This window comes from Lepisosteus platostomus, chromosome 2, assembly GCF_059453375.1.
Source record: "Lepisosteus platostomus isolate fLepPlt1 chromosome 2, fLepPlt1.hap1, whole genome shotgun sequence".
NCBI lineage: Eukaryota > Metazoa > Chordata > Actinopteri > Semionotiformes > Lepisosteidae > Lepisosteus > Lepisosteus platostomus.
This window is the reverse complement of record NC_142612.1, coordinates 34,242,816-34,259,128: the sequence shown is the minus strand read 5'-3', so window position 1 is coordinate 34,259,128 and position 16,313 is coordinate 34,242,816. Positions and strand designations below refer to the sequence as shown.

Genomic DNA, 16,313 nt, shown 5'->3' with positions numbered 1-16,313 from the left:
TCACTGTAATGAGTAATGTAATGTGGTGTATGAGCCAAATAGTAAAGGTTGTGCAGCAGACATGTCACTGCAAAAATGGTCTTACATGATCTGCATTATGTAAGATGCAAAACCATCTTGAAGTTGAGAGCAATATTTCTATAGGATTAAAAAAGATGTATTCACAAGCCTGCACAGAACATGGACTGCACATACCTGGAAATTGTATCTATTTTGCAATGCGAATTGGAGATGTTATGTACATTTTACTTTTATTGTGATTCAAAATGCAATCATCAATGCTGATTCTTTCAAACTCTGAAATGTAAAGCGTTGCAGTTCCCCTTTAATATTTTATATTTACCTCTTTTGCAAAAGTGTGAAGTCACTCCTCTGCAGCTATACCATACTTTGGTTGCATTATTCCCAGCATCACAGCCTGAGCATTACAACATATTGCTAGGAAATGCTCACAGCAGGATCAGAGTTTTCAAAAAGCCAAGTTAATAGCCTCTCATGGCCACATAGACGCACCAGATTTTCAAAACAATTCAAAAATACTGCCACACTTTCTTTCAAATTGCAATTCATATTTATTCAGACTTTATTAGCATGACAGCATAGCCAAGGAGTCAGGTTACAGAATATACAGTAGTCACCCTCTTGCATGAAGTTGCAGTCTGGGTTGTGGTATGCGACATTTATGAAGAATGTAAAAAGGTTACAAATGAAAGCCATTCTGTAATTCTAGCTGTACTAGTAGATATTGTTTTCTGAGGATTTCTACCAGCTATTTTGTGAAGCCAGTCAGTATGTCAGGTTCAATAACATGGATGAGCAGCTTGCTCCATACTCCCACAACTCTTAGGCTAAATAGGTGCCCCCTCTTCTTGGTTTTAAATGCACTTTCACATGTTTATTCTGATGTCCAGAATAAATGTCCACTGGGCTGCGTTTATCAACACCCTTATGGTTTTTTAACTATCTGAACCAGGACCCCTAAGATGTAGGCTTTTCTGTTTTAAGACTACTGTAGGTCCAGCTCATTTAGCCTGTCAGTGTAGGATTCCTTTAATCTCAGGGTTAAGTTAAGTGTTATTTTCCTATCTGTGTATGGCTCTTTTGGTCTCCTAGATTAGAAGAAACCTACTAAACCAAAGTCAGTATTTTAATACATTCTTGCAGTGAAGTATTGATATTAATTCCAAAGCATCTCAAAGTACTTTCTGTATATGGGACCCACTTCACCCATCGCTGAAGTGCAGCCCCACCTGGGTGAAATGCAGCAGTTCCACTTCACAGCAGGTCAAGAGGACCATCAGGATGACATTTAAGTGAGTCCGAATTAGGCAAAGCTAGGGTGCAACTTATCTAGGACATGGGGGTTTAAATAAATATAAATAATGAACTTTATTTTATATAGCACCTTTAAAGGTGACTTCTCAAAGTGCTTTACAGAACGATAACAACAATGAAAAAAATGCAACATATGCACAATGAGAATACACAATGTGAGGACAGAGTAGATGGGGGTATTGAATACAGTAAGAGCAGAGGGGTAAAGAACAGAACTAGTTACTGTAAGTAAAGGCTCTTCTAAAGAAGAAGGTTTTGAGTCTAGATTTGAAGGAATTTAGAGAAGGTGACTCTCTGATATCCTTGGGGAGAGTTCTAGAGCTTTGGGGCATAAGAGAAGGCCCTGTCACTCATAGAATGTAGATGGGCTTGGGGGACAGTTAGGAGACCAGAATTAGAAGAGCAAAGGTTGCGAGGTGGGGAGTAGGATAATAGTAGCTCAGACAGGTACTGAGGTGCCAAGCAAAGCAGAGCCTTGGAGGATTTTGAAGTCGACACGAAACTTGACAAGAAGCCAGTCCAAGGACTCAAGGATGGCACTAATGTGATCACTTGCACTAGACCTGGTCAGGATTCTGGTTGCCGAATTTTGGACATACTGGAGTTTGTTTAATGTGGATTTAAAAACATCAGCGAATAGAGCGTTACAGTAGTCAGTTCGGGAGAAGACAAATGTGTTGATCAGCTTTTCAGCCACAGTTAGTGATAACATAGGACGCAGTCTGGTGATATTGCTGAGGTGAAAAAAATATGTTTTAACAATATGTTGCACATGTGGGTCGAATGTCAAGCCTGAGTCAAATATCATCCCCAAGTTTTTCAATTTGGACTGAAGTTCAAGTACAGTACCATCCACTGATAGAGTTACAGCCTTGGCTTTACAAAGTTGAGGGGAATGCTAATAAGAATGACATCAGTGTTATCAAAGTTTAGATTAAGGAAATTGTGAGTCATCCATATTTTGATGTCGGAGTTGCAATTTAGTAGAATAGAGACAGCCACATCAGTGTCAGGTTTGGTATGGATGTATAATTTGAGTATCATCAGCATAGAATTGATATGCCATGAGATTTTAACAGCTGACCAAGCTGAAACATGGAAATGCTGAAAAGTAGGGGGGGCAGTATCGAGCCCTGAGGAACACCAGATGTAACAAGTCCAATTTAATCTAAATCCACCAAGACAGACAAAGTGACAGAGATCAGGGAGGTACTGTAAAATTTGAATCATTTGAGAGCATTGTCAGAAACCCCAAACACACTCTCAAGATGAGAAAGTAAGATATCATGGTTAACAGCAGCACTGAGAACAAGAAGAATGAAGAAAGAAAGAGAACCAGAATTGGAAGCTGTTAGAAGATCGTTAGTGATTTTGACCAGGGCAGTTTCTGTGTTGTGACGTTGTTGGAAACCAGATTGGAGGGATTCGAAAAGGTTGTTTGCAATGAGGTGGTTACTTAACTGATTTGTAACAGCACGTTCTAGAATTTTTGCAAGAAAGGGTAAGTTGGAGATGGGGCGAAAGTTGTTTAGATTGTCCAGAGCCATGTTAGGCTTTTTTGGCACAGGGGTAATGGCACCAGTTTTGAGGGCCGTTGGTACAACACCAGTGCTCAAGGATTCATTTATTATACTGAGGACAATGGGCAGAGAGAAGAGAAACAGAACTGAAATAAATTGGTGGGGATGGGATCTAATATACAGGTGGTGGATTTCATATGTGAAACCAGTTGGTTGCAGAGTCAAGAAGTGAGAAGTTAGAAAGAAGGAAACCAGTAAATTCAGGTAAGCAGGAAGGAGGAGTGGAAGTAATATGAGCTGTGGAAAGAATGTGAATGAGAATGTTGTCAATCTTGGAGTGAAAGAAATCTAAAAATGTCTTGCAAAGTTGCAATGAGGCAGGTAATGTGGTGGGGCCGTTTGGCTTTAGCAGTCTGTTGGGTTTAGATGCCTATTGTTTAAAAAAAGTGCCATGGAATCTATACTGATCAAATAGTCAGAACCTTTGTTTAAACCTCCTGCATCACATTGGTGTCACCATGCTGTGGCATTGGTTTGGAAATTCTGGTCCAGAGGTAAGTGCGCCATCTGCTGGTCTAGCAAAAAAAAAAATACTGATACAGCAGCAATGTGTTCAATGTGACCTGGGGTCAGTCTTCCTTCGTTGCTGAGCTTATGCTGCAGCCGATGTAGCCGCCATTGTTAACACGTTACCCATTCAAGGTCTCTTGCAATTGTTCCTAGTATTTTAAATGACCTAACTTTGGTGGTACTAAATAGTTACTCTGCCTACGAAGTGTGTTTTTCATCAATTCGATAGATTATCGAAGCTATTAGACATTATCATCCTGGTAGGCAGTGGTCGCTGTTGCAGTTCACCACAAGCTCAAACCAAAAAGAAGCTCTTGCGTTTCCTTCCCCGTACACCGGTACCTAGGGTTATGACCAAAGTCGATTGGTGAGTGACGAAGAGCCGCGCACAGGGATTGGACAGCATCGAATGTCAATCTTCGTCACTTTCTGACTTCGCTGTAGGAACTTAAACGGGGACAAATTTGCAGGTGAGTGAAATGTATAGATAATACAAAAATAGATTACGTTTATTCCAGTTGATACTTTGTACAGGTTCAAGAAAACACTATAATGTGTGTATTCTGTGCTTAGAATTGTGTATTTATTTTATTGGTATTATTAGTAGTACATTAATGGATTAAGCTAATTTACAATTTTAGCATATCTTAGAAAACTAATACTGAAGCGCATTTGCTCTTTTCCTTAAAACGATGGAATGAATCAGTGAATGGCTGCAAAAAATACATCTTGGCATGAGTGGCCGTTTCCCTTATTTGTACTTGCAGTACAAATACTTGCAGTCCTTGCTCCCTTCTAACTCTACTTTGCTAAATGCCAGGCATTAAATCGATATTGGCTAGTTCCTGGAGTACAAAACGCGTTAGGCTTTCGTAAAATTAATTATATGTGAAAGTCTTAGTTGCATCTTCTTGCAGCTCCTCTGCATACTTTTGCAAAATGTTTCCCAGCAGTCGCAGTTTCGCTTTCGTCTTTCGTTAAAGTGCTGCAGGAGTGCTGCGGTTCCTGCTTAATGATGCTGCACTCATGCTGGAGGGCAGGCACAAAAACAGTTGGTGTGTTTTTATTGTATGATTGTTAATGTTCTAACATTTTTCAAAGTAGAACTAACTCTTTGTTAGTTCTGCTAACAATCAACATTTGTACGGAGGCCAGTCCCAACTAAAAATATCTACTGTATATAAAAAGGATTAACAAGGTCAGTTTAATTAAAACAAGCAATCCTGATATTTTACTCTTAACCAGTAATAAAACAGGGAGTTTAGTGTGGTGTGTACTGGAGAGTCTGGCTTGCCTAGGACAGGACCAGCACATGTGAATTAGTAAGACAGTGGTCTGTTTGTAGTTGTCAAAGGTTAGATGATTTGTGCTAACTCATTTAATGCTATGTAAAAATGTAAATTGTCTGAACACATGACTTGCAAAAAAGCTAAACAAATGAGAAAAACAAAATATATTTTTGTAAGTATTATCTTAAGGGATAGTGACTGGGGGCGTGATGCTAAAGTTTGTTTTCATACCTCTCCTAACACTAAATTAAAAAATTAAATTAAATTAAAGACTAGAATTAAAAGATAACACATGGATAGAAAACATTTAGGATTTTAAATTATATTATAATATAATTATTTTAAATAATATGAAATACTTTAGATAAGACTTTATTGATTCCGAAGGGAAATTGATGTGTTACAGCAGTCCAGCCCAAGACAAGCAAAAACAGACATCAGAATAGATGAAAAATTAGAATACGTACAGTAATACAAAATAAATATAAATAAAAATAAATACATAGGTGTGTGCAAAATATGATCATAGTCACTGTAAAAACAATAAAATATGTGCATAATGTGCATACTGTAGGTATATACAGATTGAGTGTCCAAAAAAAGTACAATAGAGCAACATGCTGTCCATAGATGAGCAAATGAAGGGTTAACAGTCCTAGCCTAGGGCACCGTTATACACCCTGACAGCCGCCGGGAGGAAAGACCTGTGGAAACGTTCCCTTGAACACCGTAGCTGGACCAGTCTGTTGCTAAAAGTGCTCTGCTGCCCAATAACAGTCCCATGAAGCGGATGAGAGGTGTTGTTCATGATGGCTGTAAGCTTGGTCAGCATTCTCCTCTCAGCCACCACCTCCATGGGGTCAAGGCTCATCCCCAACACAGTGCCAGCTTTCTTGATAAGCTTATTGAACCTATTTGCATCTCTTGTCATGATGCTGCTGCCCCAGCACACAACAGCTTAGAAGATGGCCGCCGCCACCACTGATTCATAAAAAATTTGTAGCAGTGTTCCACACACACCAAAGGACCTGAGCCTCCTAAGAAAATAGAGTCGGCTCTGACCTTTCTTGTACAGGGCGTCAGTGTTACCAGACCACTCCATCTTATCATCCAGGTGCCCCCCTAAGTACTTGTAGGACTGCCCCCCTCTATGTCCTCACCCTGGACGGAAACAGAGTTCAGCGGAGACTTATTCCTTCGAAAGTCCATGACCATTTCTTTGGTCTTGCTGGTGTTTAGCTGGAGATGGTTAAGATCTCTCAAGCTGCTATATTCCTCCTCCCTCCCCTCTCTAATACACCCCACAATTGCAGAGTCATTAGAAAACTTCTGCAGATGACATGTCTCAGAGTTGTACCTGAAGTCAGAGGTGTAAAAGGTGAACAGGAATGGAGCAAGGACAGTCCCCTGTGGAGCCCCAGTACTGCTAACAACCTGTTTGAACACACAGCTCTGTAGCCGTACATACTGTGGCCTGCAGGTCAGATAGTCTATAATCCAGGACACCAGGGGAGAGTCCACCTGCCCCGCCCTTAGCTTATCTCTCAGTAAAGGTGGATGGATGATGTTAAAGGCACTGGAGAAGTCAAAGAACATAACTCTCACAATGCTCCCCGTCTTCTCCAGGTGTCCCACATATTAATGTCCCACATGTTATATGCCAAAATGTACTTTATGATGACTTGTGATCTTGAATCTAACTTTGTAGACAAGCTTGATGGAATTTTTGCCCATTCTGCTTGGCAAGTTATTTCTCAAAAGGATTCAAGTTAAGACTTTGAGCCACTCAAGGACATTCACTTTCCTATACCTTCTGCAAGTCACGTTAGTGTAGCTTTGACTTTGTGCTTTGTATCAGTTGCCTTTTAGAAGGTGAATTTGTCCCTAGTTTTAAGTTTTTAGCAGACTGAAACAGGTTTTCCTCTGTATTTGCTTATCATTTGCTTCATCCATTTTTCTTTTAATTCTAACATTTTGCAGTCTGAGAATCAGCATTCCCAGAACCTGATGCTGCCACCACCAAAAGGCTCTAATTGGGTCACATCTGACCACAACACCTTTTGCCATGTTTTGGCAGGATCAGTCAGGATCTGTGTTGCAAACTCCATGTGGGTTAAGAGATTGGTTTTCCACTGTGAAATAGTTTTCTGGTGTGACTGATATTTTAGACTGATCCACATTTTCTCTGTAGCTCTTTTTAATAGTTGTCATTGGCCTTACAGTGGCATTTCTCACCAGTTTCCTCCTTGCTTGGCAGTTTGGAGGGACAGCCTGATATAGGCAGTGTTTGAGTGGTACATCTGCACCTTGCATTTCTGGATAATTGAGTAGACATACAGTCATACAGTATACACAGACTTAATATTTTTTGTTCTCTTCTCCTGATCTGTGGTTTTCAATGGCTTGCTTTGAAAGCTCCGTAGTCTTCATGGTTCAGACCTGACCTGACCAAAGAACCTGACAAATTCTGTGTTTTTATTCTGAAACCTTGAGAATCATTATTAATGCACACTGACAGAGACCACTCAACAAACTGTGATTTATCTAAGTATTTCCAAGTGAGGCTGAGAAACCAGGTGGAGCACAATCTGAAAGACACTGGACTTGAGCTTCAGGCCTCTGCTTTAATGTAAAGGTTAGAGCAGAGAAATGTATTGGTGTGCATGCTGCAAAGCAAGCAGAGATTAATTCCAGACCAAGAAGTGAAAAGACTAAAATGCCTATAGAAGGGTCTATAACCAAATTGTATTCAGTTATTTCCTTGTTATACAAGTACTTTACTTACTAACACTTCACTAAACTAAGAAATACATACTGTAAGTATACCTATTTTTGTTATGGGAGTTTACTGTATGGAATCATAATGTAATTATTTTATATTTAATGGTATTATTTGCCATTGACCACCACAGAACAGTAATGTCAAAGTGAAAACAAAATTCTTCAGTTCCTACTAAATTAATTTTAAATTTAAAATAGAACTGATTGCATAAGTATTCATTCCCTTTGCTTTGCTGTGAAACATACTAGGTACAGTATATCATAGCATAGAGGGTAATCAATGGCAAAAAAGCCCATATAAATGCAGCATGATTCGAGATTGTACAATAAAATGTGACAAAGTCCAAGGGGAATACTTTTTATAGCTACTGTATGATAAAGAATAATATTTTGAATGCATAATTTGTAAAAAACATTTATTGAATTAATTGTTTGATTCTGATTATGCTCACTATGAATGCACAGTATCGATATCTCTAGACAGTTTGATGCTATTTTTTTGCAGCTAAGGGTTTTATTCTGTCTTTGACTGCACAGGGTTTATATAACTGACATAACTTTTCTTCAGTATAGAAATTTCGGTTAGTTTGTCATTTTTATTCATGGACGCTATAGAGATCATGGAAATCTAATTTCTCCACATAGCTTCTTCATAATACATTTAAACATAACAGCTTGCATAAAAATTAAGTGTTGGTAAATTCTACTTGATGCAACATATCAATAACACATCTTATTGTGCCAAAGTAAACAAATATATTAGAAGAGTACGTAATCTCCTCTGGCTTATATCCTGTTAAGATTACTTGTAAAGGTCTCTGTTTATTCCATGTACTGTATGTTAATTGGAATGTAGTGTTGCTTCTATGAGTTTTCACTTACGAGTTGAAATGTTGAAACCAATTGGGCTCATATACTGTAGCAAAGTGTCTTCATTTGTACTGTTAATCTTTGAGTTAATCTTTACTTATTCTTTATTTGTTGCAGCTACTGTAATGCTTTAATTAACAAAAAGATATCCTTTATGATTAGTTACTGCTGTGACATTCATTTCCTTGTTGGCTCATTTCCTGACTTTTTAAGCACTATTCTAGAATGTTTCTTTCTCTTTGTTTGGAAATCCCCTCTTCTTGTACAGCAAAGTGAAAAAAAAGGCTCTCATAAGCCAGTGTGGAGGAAAAGTACTTTTGTAACATAATCCATTACAGTTTCAAGTTACTTTTGTAAGGTGTTACAATAACACAAAATAGGAGGAAAATTATTTTGAAAAGTTATCCATTGCAATAATCTAGGCTATGCAATATATGTATAGTTGCTATGAAAACCAATGCATAACTCTTAGGCTCTAACGTTCACCTCAGGTTTTGTACTGTATCTATGCAACAGATTTTATGGGTCACATTTAAACCAAAGAATTTGAACAAATGCATTTTCATCATCTAAGCAGGTAATCAAAGTAATTGACACAAAGCCAATAGAATGAAACATGAGTAAAAACAGTAGTTTGTTCATTAGTCAGAATTCCTACGAATAATGCCCAAGATATATCTGCTGAGTTCACAAGTCTTTTTTACACTGAAACTTTAAGACAATGGTTCAGGGAATCTGCTTCCAGAACTTAAGAGTGAGAGAATGAGAATAAAGAACATTGTTGTCACTTTTTTGCTTTTGAGATATTAATTTGTCATTAATTGTTTTGTCTTATAATTTAATATAATAATTTAGTAATAATTTCCATATTATTCCACATTTTGACTAAGCATGCAATAAACTGATTTCTTGACTAGTATCTCCAGTGATTGCATATGAAAAGGTTGTAGTGTATGAGAAATATTTTTTTTTTATTTTGAATCACAGATTTCAAATAGCTAGTCGTGTGTTTTTCATGACTCTGCTCAAAAACTACAAACCTACAACCAGATACAGGACAAAGGGAATATTGCAGATTGTTCTGCCTTCAAGCCAATCATATTTCAATAAATACCATAGTCCCTTCTGAAAGATCAGCACTGATTGTACAGGCTCATTCCTTACTGCATGCCTGCAACTTTCTGGCACAGAGGTTGTGTTGTCGCTGTGCGTTGAAATAGCCTTAGGCGACTAATCCCACCCAGCGTTTATCCATTTGTGCTCCACTGCACGGTGAATCCCAGTCACAGTCAGCTAGTGACATAACTGAGGCTTGAACCCGTGATCATAGAGCCTATTCTTCAGGTTTAGGGCTTTCGGACTCAAAATGTGCATGTCACAAATTTTAGGGGGAAAGTGAATATCTAATCAAATCACAGTCATGTCAAGAGCTTTCACATGGTGTAACAACTTGACTTCACTTGTCAAGCATCAGTCAGGGAAAAGCCAGCAGGAATACTCAGTAGGAAGAAGGTGTCGCTGTTTTAATAACAGACTGAAAATTGGCGACTCAGAAGGTTATTTATCTGGAGCTGGTAAGCTCTGATTAGAAGTGGGGTTAAGTGTGGGAGGAAAGGCCAGTTGTGCCATCAGTCTGCTCCTGTCTTTTGCGGGGTTTAAAGAGATAGCAGCTCTCCTGGGCAAGCTATCTTAGCACTTTCAGGTTAGGCTCTACAATTATATAAAGACTGAAACACTGAGAATAAAACAGTAACAGACACTGTTGTTGCTGTGGTAGACAGGACCTGGCCAAACTTAAACATCTGAGAGAGGGTTTACAACTGCTGCTAACAGGGCTTCTGAAGACAGACTAGGGTTCTTTCTCTCTCGGCATCCAAAAGGACTTGGTTACCATCAGCTGGTTAGAAATCCTTGAGTGGATTTGAGTTCCCCCGAAAGGGAAAAAAAAAACAGATAAAAAATGTTAAAATCAGTTGCTAATGATTCTATAAGTGAGGGTTCAAAGATCTTATAATGTGTTAACATACTGTACTGGTGAATCGAGATTGGTTACTAATGAATCGACCCTGGCTGAATATTTTTAGACCCTTATTTCTCAGTAAACCACACAACACTGGTAAATCAAGCTGGAGATTTCTTTATTGCAATAAATAAGGAAGACAGATGTAGTTAATAACTTGCCTCTCGCTCACTTTTCTAAGGACAGCAACGCTTTTTTTATTGAAGATGAACAAAATTTTCATACATTTATGATTGGTCAATGGTAGTGTGTTACCATATAAGCTGAAAATAAGGTCAGAAAGTTAAGGAGTTAGATTCTTGTTGACCTTGTTGTTAGGAGTTGACCAGTCATAAATGTATGAAAATTTTGTTCATCTTCAATTATAAAAACGTTGCTGTCCTTAGAAACGTGAGCGAGAGGCTCAGCCTTGATTTGAGTTAGATCAGCTTTGGGCAATTAACCAAGACACTAATTAGCTGAGACCCCTGTTTCCTTTCATGTTGCTGAATCATGCATGCATGCATAGGATACATGAGTTATATTGTACCTCTACTTAATAGAACTTAGGCCAGAATAAAAACTTAGGCCAGATGGGAATGCACAAAACAGTGAAACAGTTTTTGAGGATTTAATTGGTAACTCCTAACAAGCATAGGTTCCTTCAATATATGGGGCCTGAAGAGTTGGTAGCAGCCTGGGTGAGGTTAAAGACTAGGTTACAGTCTTACCAGAGCTGCATAGTGACACAGCTGGTGGAAAAGAAGGTCAGCCACAGAACCACCACAGTGCCTACAATTCGTAGGGCAGACAAAGCAGAGGCAAGAAGTCACACTGTTGCAGTGGTTTGTGACAATATATTACCTTTTATTTAAGGGGAATGTTTACATGTTTTTCACTATTTTTATTAAAAGTCTTAAAGAATATTGACACAATGGGTAAAACCTAACTTGTGTCAGCATTTCCTTGTTAATTAAATTTAGGGGTCCCAGATTTGGTGATCAAAGCAATCATAAAGTTTGCCTTGGTTTACCTTAATTAAGTTCTGGGTAAATTATTAAGTTTCAATTAGCAGCCCAAGAACACAGCATAGAAACAAGCAGGAACAGACAGGGGGAATGAGGGACCAAGGGGTAGACAGAAAGCAAGAGCTCCTTGTCTTGATCGCCCAGGAAGACCAAATTGGAGTAAAGTATTTGAACCTTTTTAAGAGAGTTTGCTATTCTGTTGCTGTTAGGAGCTTTGATTTCCCGTGTTAAGAATCTCTTAAAAATGACCGCTTCTGGTTATTGGGTGAATTTTTAGAAAGGAAAGAGAGGTTCCCACTCATTTTGCAGCATCCAATTGTACATAAAGAGATTTAATCGCGGGTAGTATTCTGTTTAGTTTAGGAGGCTGCTAATCTCTTTTTATTGGCCTTGGTATGTGTTATATAGAAGTCAAATACTTGGTAGCAGTCTGGGGTATTTCTGGGTGGTTAGAATGGCAGACCTCTGGGACACCTTAATTTTAAATGTGTACATAATGTAACGTGTTGTATTTTTATGTGTGTTTTGTTTAGTATTTGTATTGTTATTGTTATTTAACATTTGTTTCACCTAGTGTGCCTGATTTACTACTCTTTTCACCAAAGCTGTAACAAAGAACTCATGTGCCTATAGTTATACCAACCATTCAGGTATATTCTTGGAAAAATCTTTTATTGGGAGTTATGATTATTTAATGTACACATTGATTACTCTTCTCGGTAATACCTGATATTTCCCTAATACTAATTGATTCTTTTGGTCACTGGGAATAACTTGTGTAATGAGTTGTCACTGCTTTCACTCTTAAACAGTCTGAAACATTTGCAGGCCTCTGGAAGTGTTGATTTCTAATGTGAAGCACTGAGAATGGGAATATCATGGTCTTGTATTCTGTTTTGAAAGTTCAGTTTTTATCTTTGCTGTCTTTCAACAAAGATTTTGAAATCGTATTGGATTGACCCTCATATTTTCTCTTTGTTATTCCAGGGCTCATAATTTAATCGATCAGGTGCTCCAGATTGTATGAAGACTAACTGTGTGTAGGTGAAGTCCAGAAGTTGGAGATGGCTGGGTTCCTGGATAACTTTCGCTGGCCAGAGTGCGAGTGTATCGACTGGGGAGAGAGTCGCAATACCGTGGCCTCTATTGTGGCCGGTATCTTGGTATGTCAGTTGTGGCATTTTTCTCTTGAAACATAAAGTGACAGAGATACAAATAATAAAATACTGCAAAGTATCTGTCAGAGGGTTGTGAATATCGTCTATATAGAGACAGGCAGAGAAAGATGTTGTTCATTTATTTTCATGGTAGTCATTGTATGTACATGAATATCTTTGGTGCCTTGAGCCAATATCTGTCTACTGCTTTGTAATACACTAATGGCATTGATAAAAAAGTTATATTAGTCTATGTACCTTCCATTTGTATAGCTATCACTCATGAAACATCAATATCGGTTGTATTTTTTCAAGAGGAGATAGTTGTTCAGAGGCACAAACAAAATTTACATGAATAATTTTCCACGATAACATGGAGGAATAGTAATGTTGTCTACCCCTCCCAGCCTTTCTGTACCCAGTGTTTCTCAGTAATTGTTTTATTGCATACCAACCCAATGTGGAATATAGAATGTAGAATATGGAATAGCTGGTTGTCTTAAGGCTCGACTTTCTGGCAATATGTCTTGCAACCACAAGGGAGAGAGTGACATGCGAAGACATGCCCGTTGAAAACACCCACCTGCAGAGCTATTCATTATTAGCTATTCATTTGCCAGCCATATCCCTCTGCAACTCACAACTGGCAACCCACTGAAGCTAAGCAGGTGTGAGCCTGGTCAGTACCTAGATTGGAGATCTCCTGGGAAAAACTAAGGTTGCTGCTGGAAGAGGTGTTAGTGGGGCCAGCAGTGGGCGCTCACCCTGCGGTCCATGTGGGTCCTAATGCCCCAATATAGCGACGGGGACACTATACTGTAAACAGGCGCCGTCCTTCACATGAGATGTAAAACTGAGGTCCTGACTCTCTGTGGCCATTAAAAATCCCAGGGCGTTTCTCGAAAACAGAAGGGGTGTAACCCCGGCATCCTGGCCAAATTTCCCATTGGCCCATACAAATCATGGCCTCCTAATAATCCACATCTATGAATTGGCTTCATTACTCTGCTCTCCTCCCCACTGATAGCTGATGTGTGGTGAGCGTTCTGGCGCACTATGGCTGCCGTCGCATCATCCAGGTGGATACTGCACATTGGTGGTGGTGGAGGGGAGTCCCCAGTACCTGTAAAGCGCTTTGAGTGGAGTGTCCAGAAAAGCGCTATATAAGTGTAAGCAATTCAGTATTCTGGTGCATTAGGATCCACATGGATCGCAGGGTGAGTGCCCCCTGCTGGCCCCACTAACACATCTTCCAGCAGCAACCTTAGTTTTTCCCCAGGAGGTCTCCCATCCAGGTACTGACCAGGCTCACCTGTTTAGCTTCAGTGGGTTGCCAGTGGTGAGTTGCAGGGTGTTATGCCTGCTGGCGTTATCAGAGGCAGATGAGGATAAATAAATATTAATTAACCAGAGCTAAATGTCTCTTCCTACAAATCTTCTCCAAACTGAATGGGACCCTCATTCATTGCCCTATTTTAAAAAAAGCATCACAGACCCAGTGTTAATTTCATTGATGAAAATTATGACAAAAATGTTTGTCAATGACCTGTTTTTCATTTTAATCAACAACGAAATGTTCACAAAAATAATCCACAATGAGGATGACGAAGACTCGAATGCTTTACGGGTTTTTTTTAGTAAATTAAAATGTGATTAAATGACCTGTTTAACTAAACCTCATACAGAAATTAATTTCTACACATGAGATTCACTGTTTTTGCACATTTACTTTCTGTCTGACAAACAGGAGACTGGCTGTTGTGGGTATAATCCATATAAGCCATGGAGACACAAGGATTTCTTGTAGTATTTCTTGCTTTCAGCTGGAATAAAAAGATCTGGAGTCTTGCAGTATTTCATATATAAGATAAGATCACTTTATTGGCCATGTACAATTTCTTGCATTAGGAATTTGTCTTTTTGCGTACCCCAGCCTGCTCTCCATGAGACACAGACAGGAAGAGAGAAGCTTGGGGACATAGCACAGGGTCAGCCATTTATACGGCGCCCCTGTAGCAGCTGGGGTTAAGGGCCTTGCTCAGGGGCCCAACAGAGTAGGATTCCTCTGCCAGCAGCAGGATTTGAACCAGCAACCTTTCAGCCACAGGCGCAGATCCTTAGCCCCAGAGCCACCGCTCCACCGCTCCACCCCTCATAATGAGCACACTGGGAAATTCTCATAAAACATTACTAAAGATAAAGAAACAATAACACGCTTACATTACAAGTTGCAAAACTCCAACAAATGTGAAGTGCCATATGAATCATAGTGCCTAGACACTTTTGCATTGATAAGACATCTGTTTTTTTACATCGTAGCTAGACAACAAATTAAATAAAAAACTAAGCACAAATAAACTTTATTTTGTAGCTTGCATTTTATACAATTAACATGTCTTGGTTATAGATTAAGGTGTAACTCTTTTAAAATGTGAGAGTTGGTCATACAGTACATGCTATGCTTGTTACATTTCAGCTTCGTATTAGTGCTCTGACAGAAATAAAATATGAATAAAATATTTCTTTTGTTTATATTTTGAATATGTTGAAGTGAGTCTGTAAAATGCTTTTTATGAACTTTTCATTTCACGGCATGTACAGTGCCTTGCGAAAGTATTCGGCCCCCTTGAACTTTTCAACCTTTTGCCACATTTCAGGCTTCAAACATAAAGATATAAATTTTTTATTTTATGTGAAGAATCACCAACAAGTGGGACACAATTGTGAAGTGGAACGAAATCTATTGGATTTTTGAAACTTTTTTAACTAATAAAAAAATGAAAAGTGGGGCGTGCAAAATTATTCGGCCCCTTTACTTTCAGTGCAGCAAACTCACTCCAGAAGTTCAGCGAGGATCTCTGAATGATCCAATGTTGTCCTAAATGACTGATGGTGATAAATAGAATCCACCTGTGTGTAATCAAGTCTCTGTATAAATGCACCTGCTCTGTGATAGTCTCAAGGTTCTGTTGAAAGCGCAGAGAGCATCATGAAGACCAAGGAACACACCAGGCAGGTCCGTAATACTGTTGTGGAGAAGTTTAAAGCCGGATTTGGATACAAAAAGATTTCCCAAGCTTCAAACATCCCAAGGAGCACTGTGCAAGCGATCATCTTGAAATGGAAGGAGTATCAGACCACTGCAAATCTACCAAGACCTGGCCGTCCCTCTAAACTTTCAGCTCAGACAAGGAGAAGACTGATCAGAGATGCAGCCAAGAGGCCCATGATCACTCTGGATGAACTGCAGAGAACTACAGCTGAGGTGGGAGAGTCTGTCCATAGGACAACAATCAGTCTTACACTGCACAAATCTGGCCTTTATGGAAGAGTGGCAAGAAGAAAGCCATTTCTCAAAGATATCCATAAAAAGTCTCGTCTAAAGTTTGCCACAAGCCACCTGGGAGACACCCCAAACATGTGGAAGAAGGTGCTCTGGTCAGATGAAACCAAAATCGAACTTTTTGGCCACAATGCAAAACGATATGTTTGGCGTAAAAGCAACACAGCTCATCACCCTCAACACACCATCCCCACTGTCAAACATGTTGGTGGCAGCATCATGGTTTGGGCCTGCTTTTCTTCAGCAGGGACAGGGAAGATGGTTAAAATTGAGGGGAAGATGGATGCAGCCAAATACAGGACCATTCTGGATGAAAACCTGTTGGAGTCTGCAAAAGACCTGAAACTGGGACGGAGATTTATCTTCCAACAAGACAATGATCCCAAACATACAGCAAAATCTACAAAGGAATGGTTCACAA

The 16,313-nt window shown here is 39.2% G+C and overlaps 1 protein-coding gene across 3 annotated transcripts in view; it reads left to right on the top strand.

Annotated features, from left to right (window-relative positions):
• The first annotated feature begins 3,522 nt into the window (after positions 1 to 3,522).
• LOC148676351 (transmembrane protein 50B) overlaps positions 3,523 to 16,313 on the top strand; it is a 35,237-nt gene continuing 22,446 nt past the window's right edge. Inside the window, exons 1-2 of one of the 3 annotated variants that reach the window (XM_088606834.1) lie at positions 3,523 to 3,895; positions 12,380 to 12,555. In XM_088606834.1, the coding sequence (XP_088462960.1) occupies positions 12,457 to 12,555 (99 nt within the window). In that variant the 5' untranslated portion in view covers positions 3,523 to 3,895; positions 12,380 to 12,456. The remainder of the gene's footprint in view (positions 3,896 to 12,379; positions 12,556 to 16,313) is intronic. The other 2 variants (XM_088606825.1, XM_088606818.1) reach the window with 2 other exon arrangements.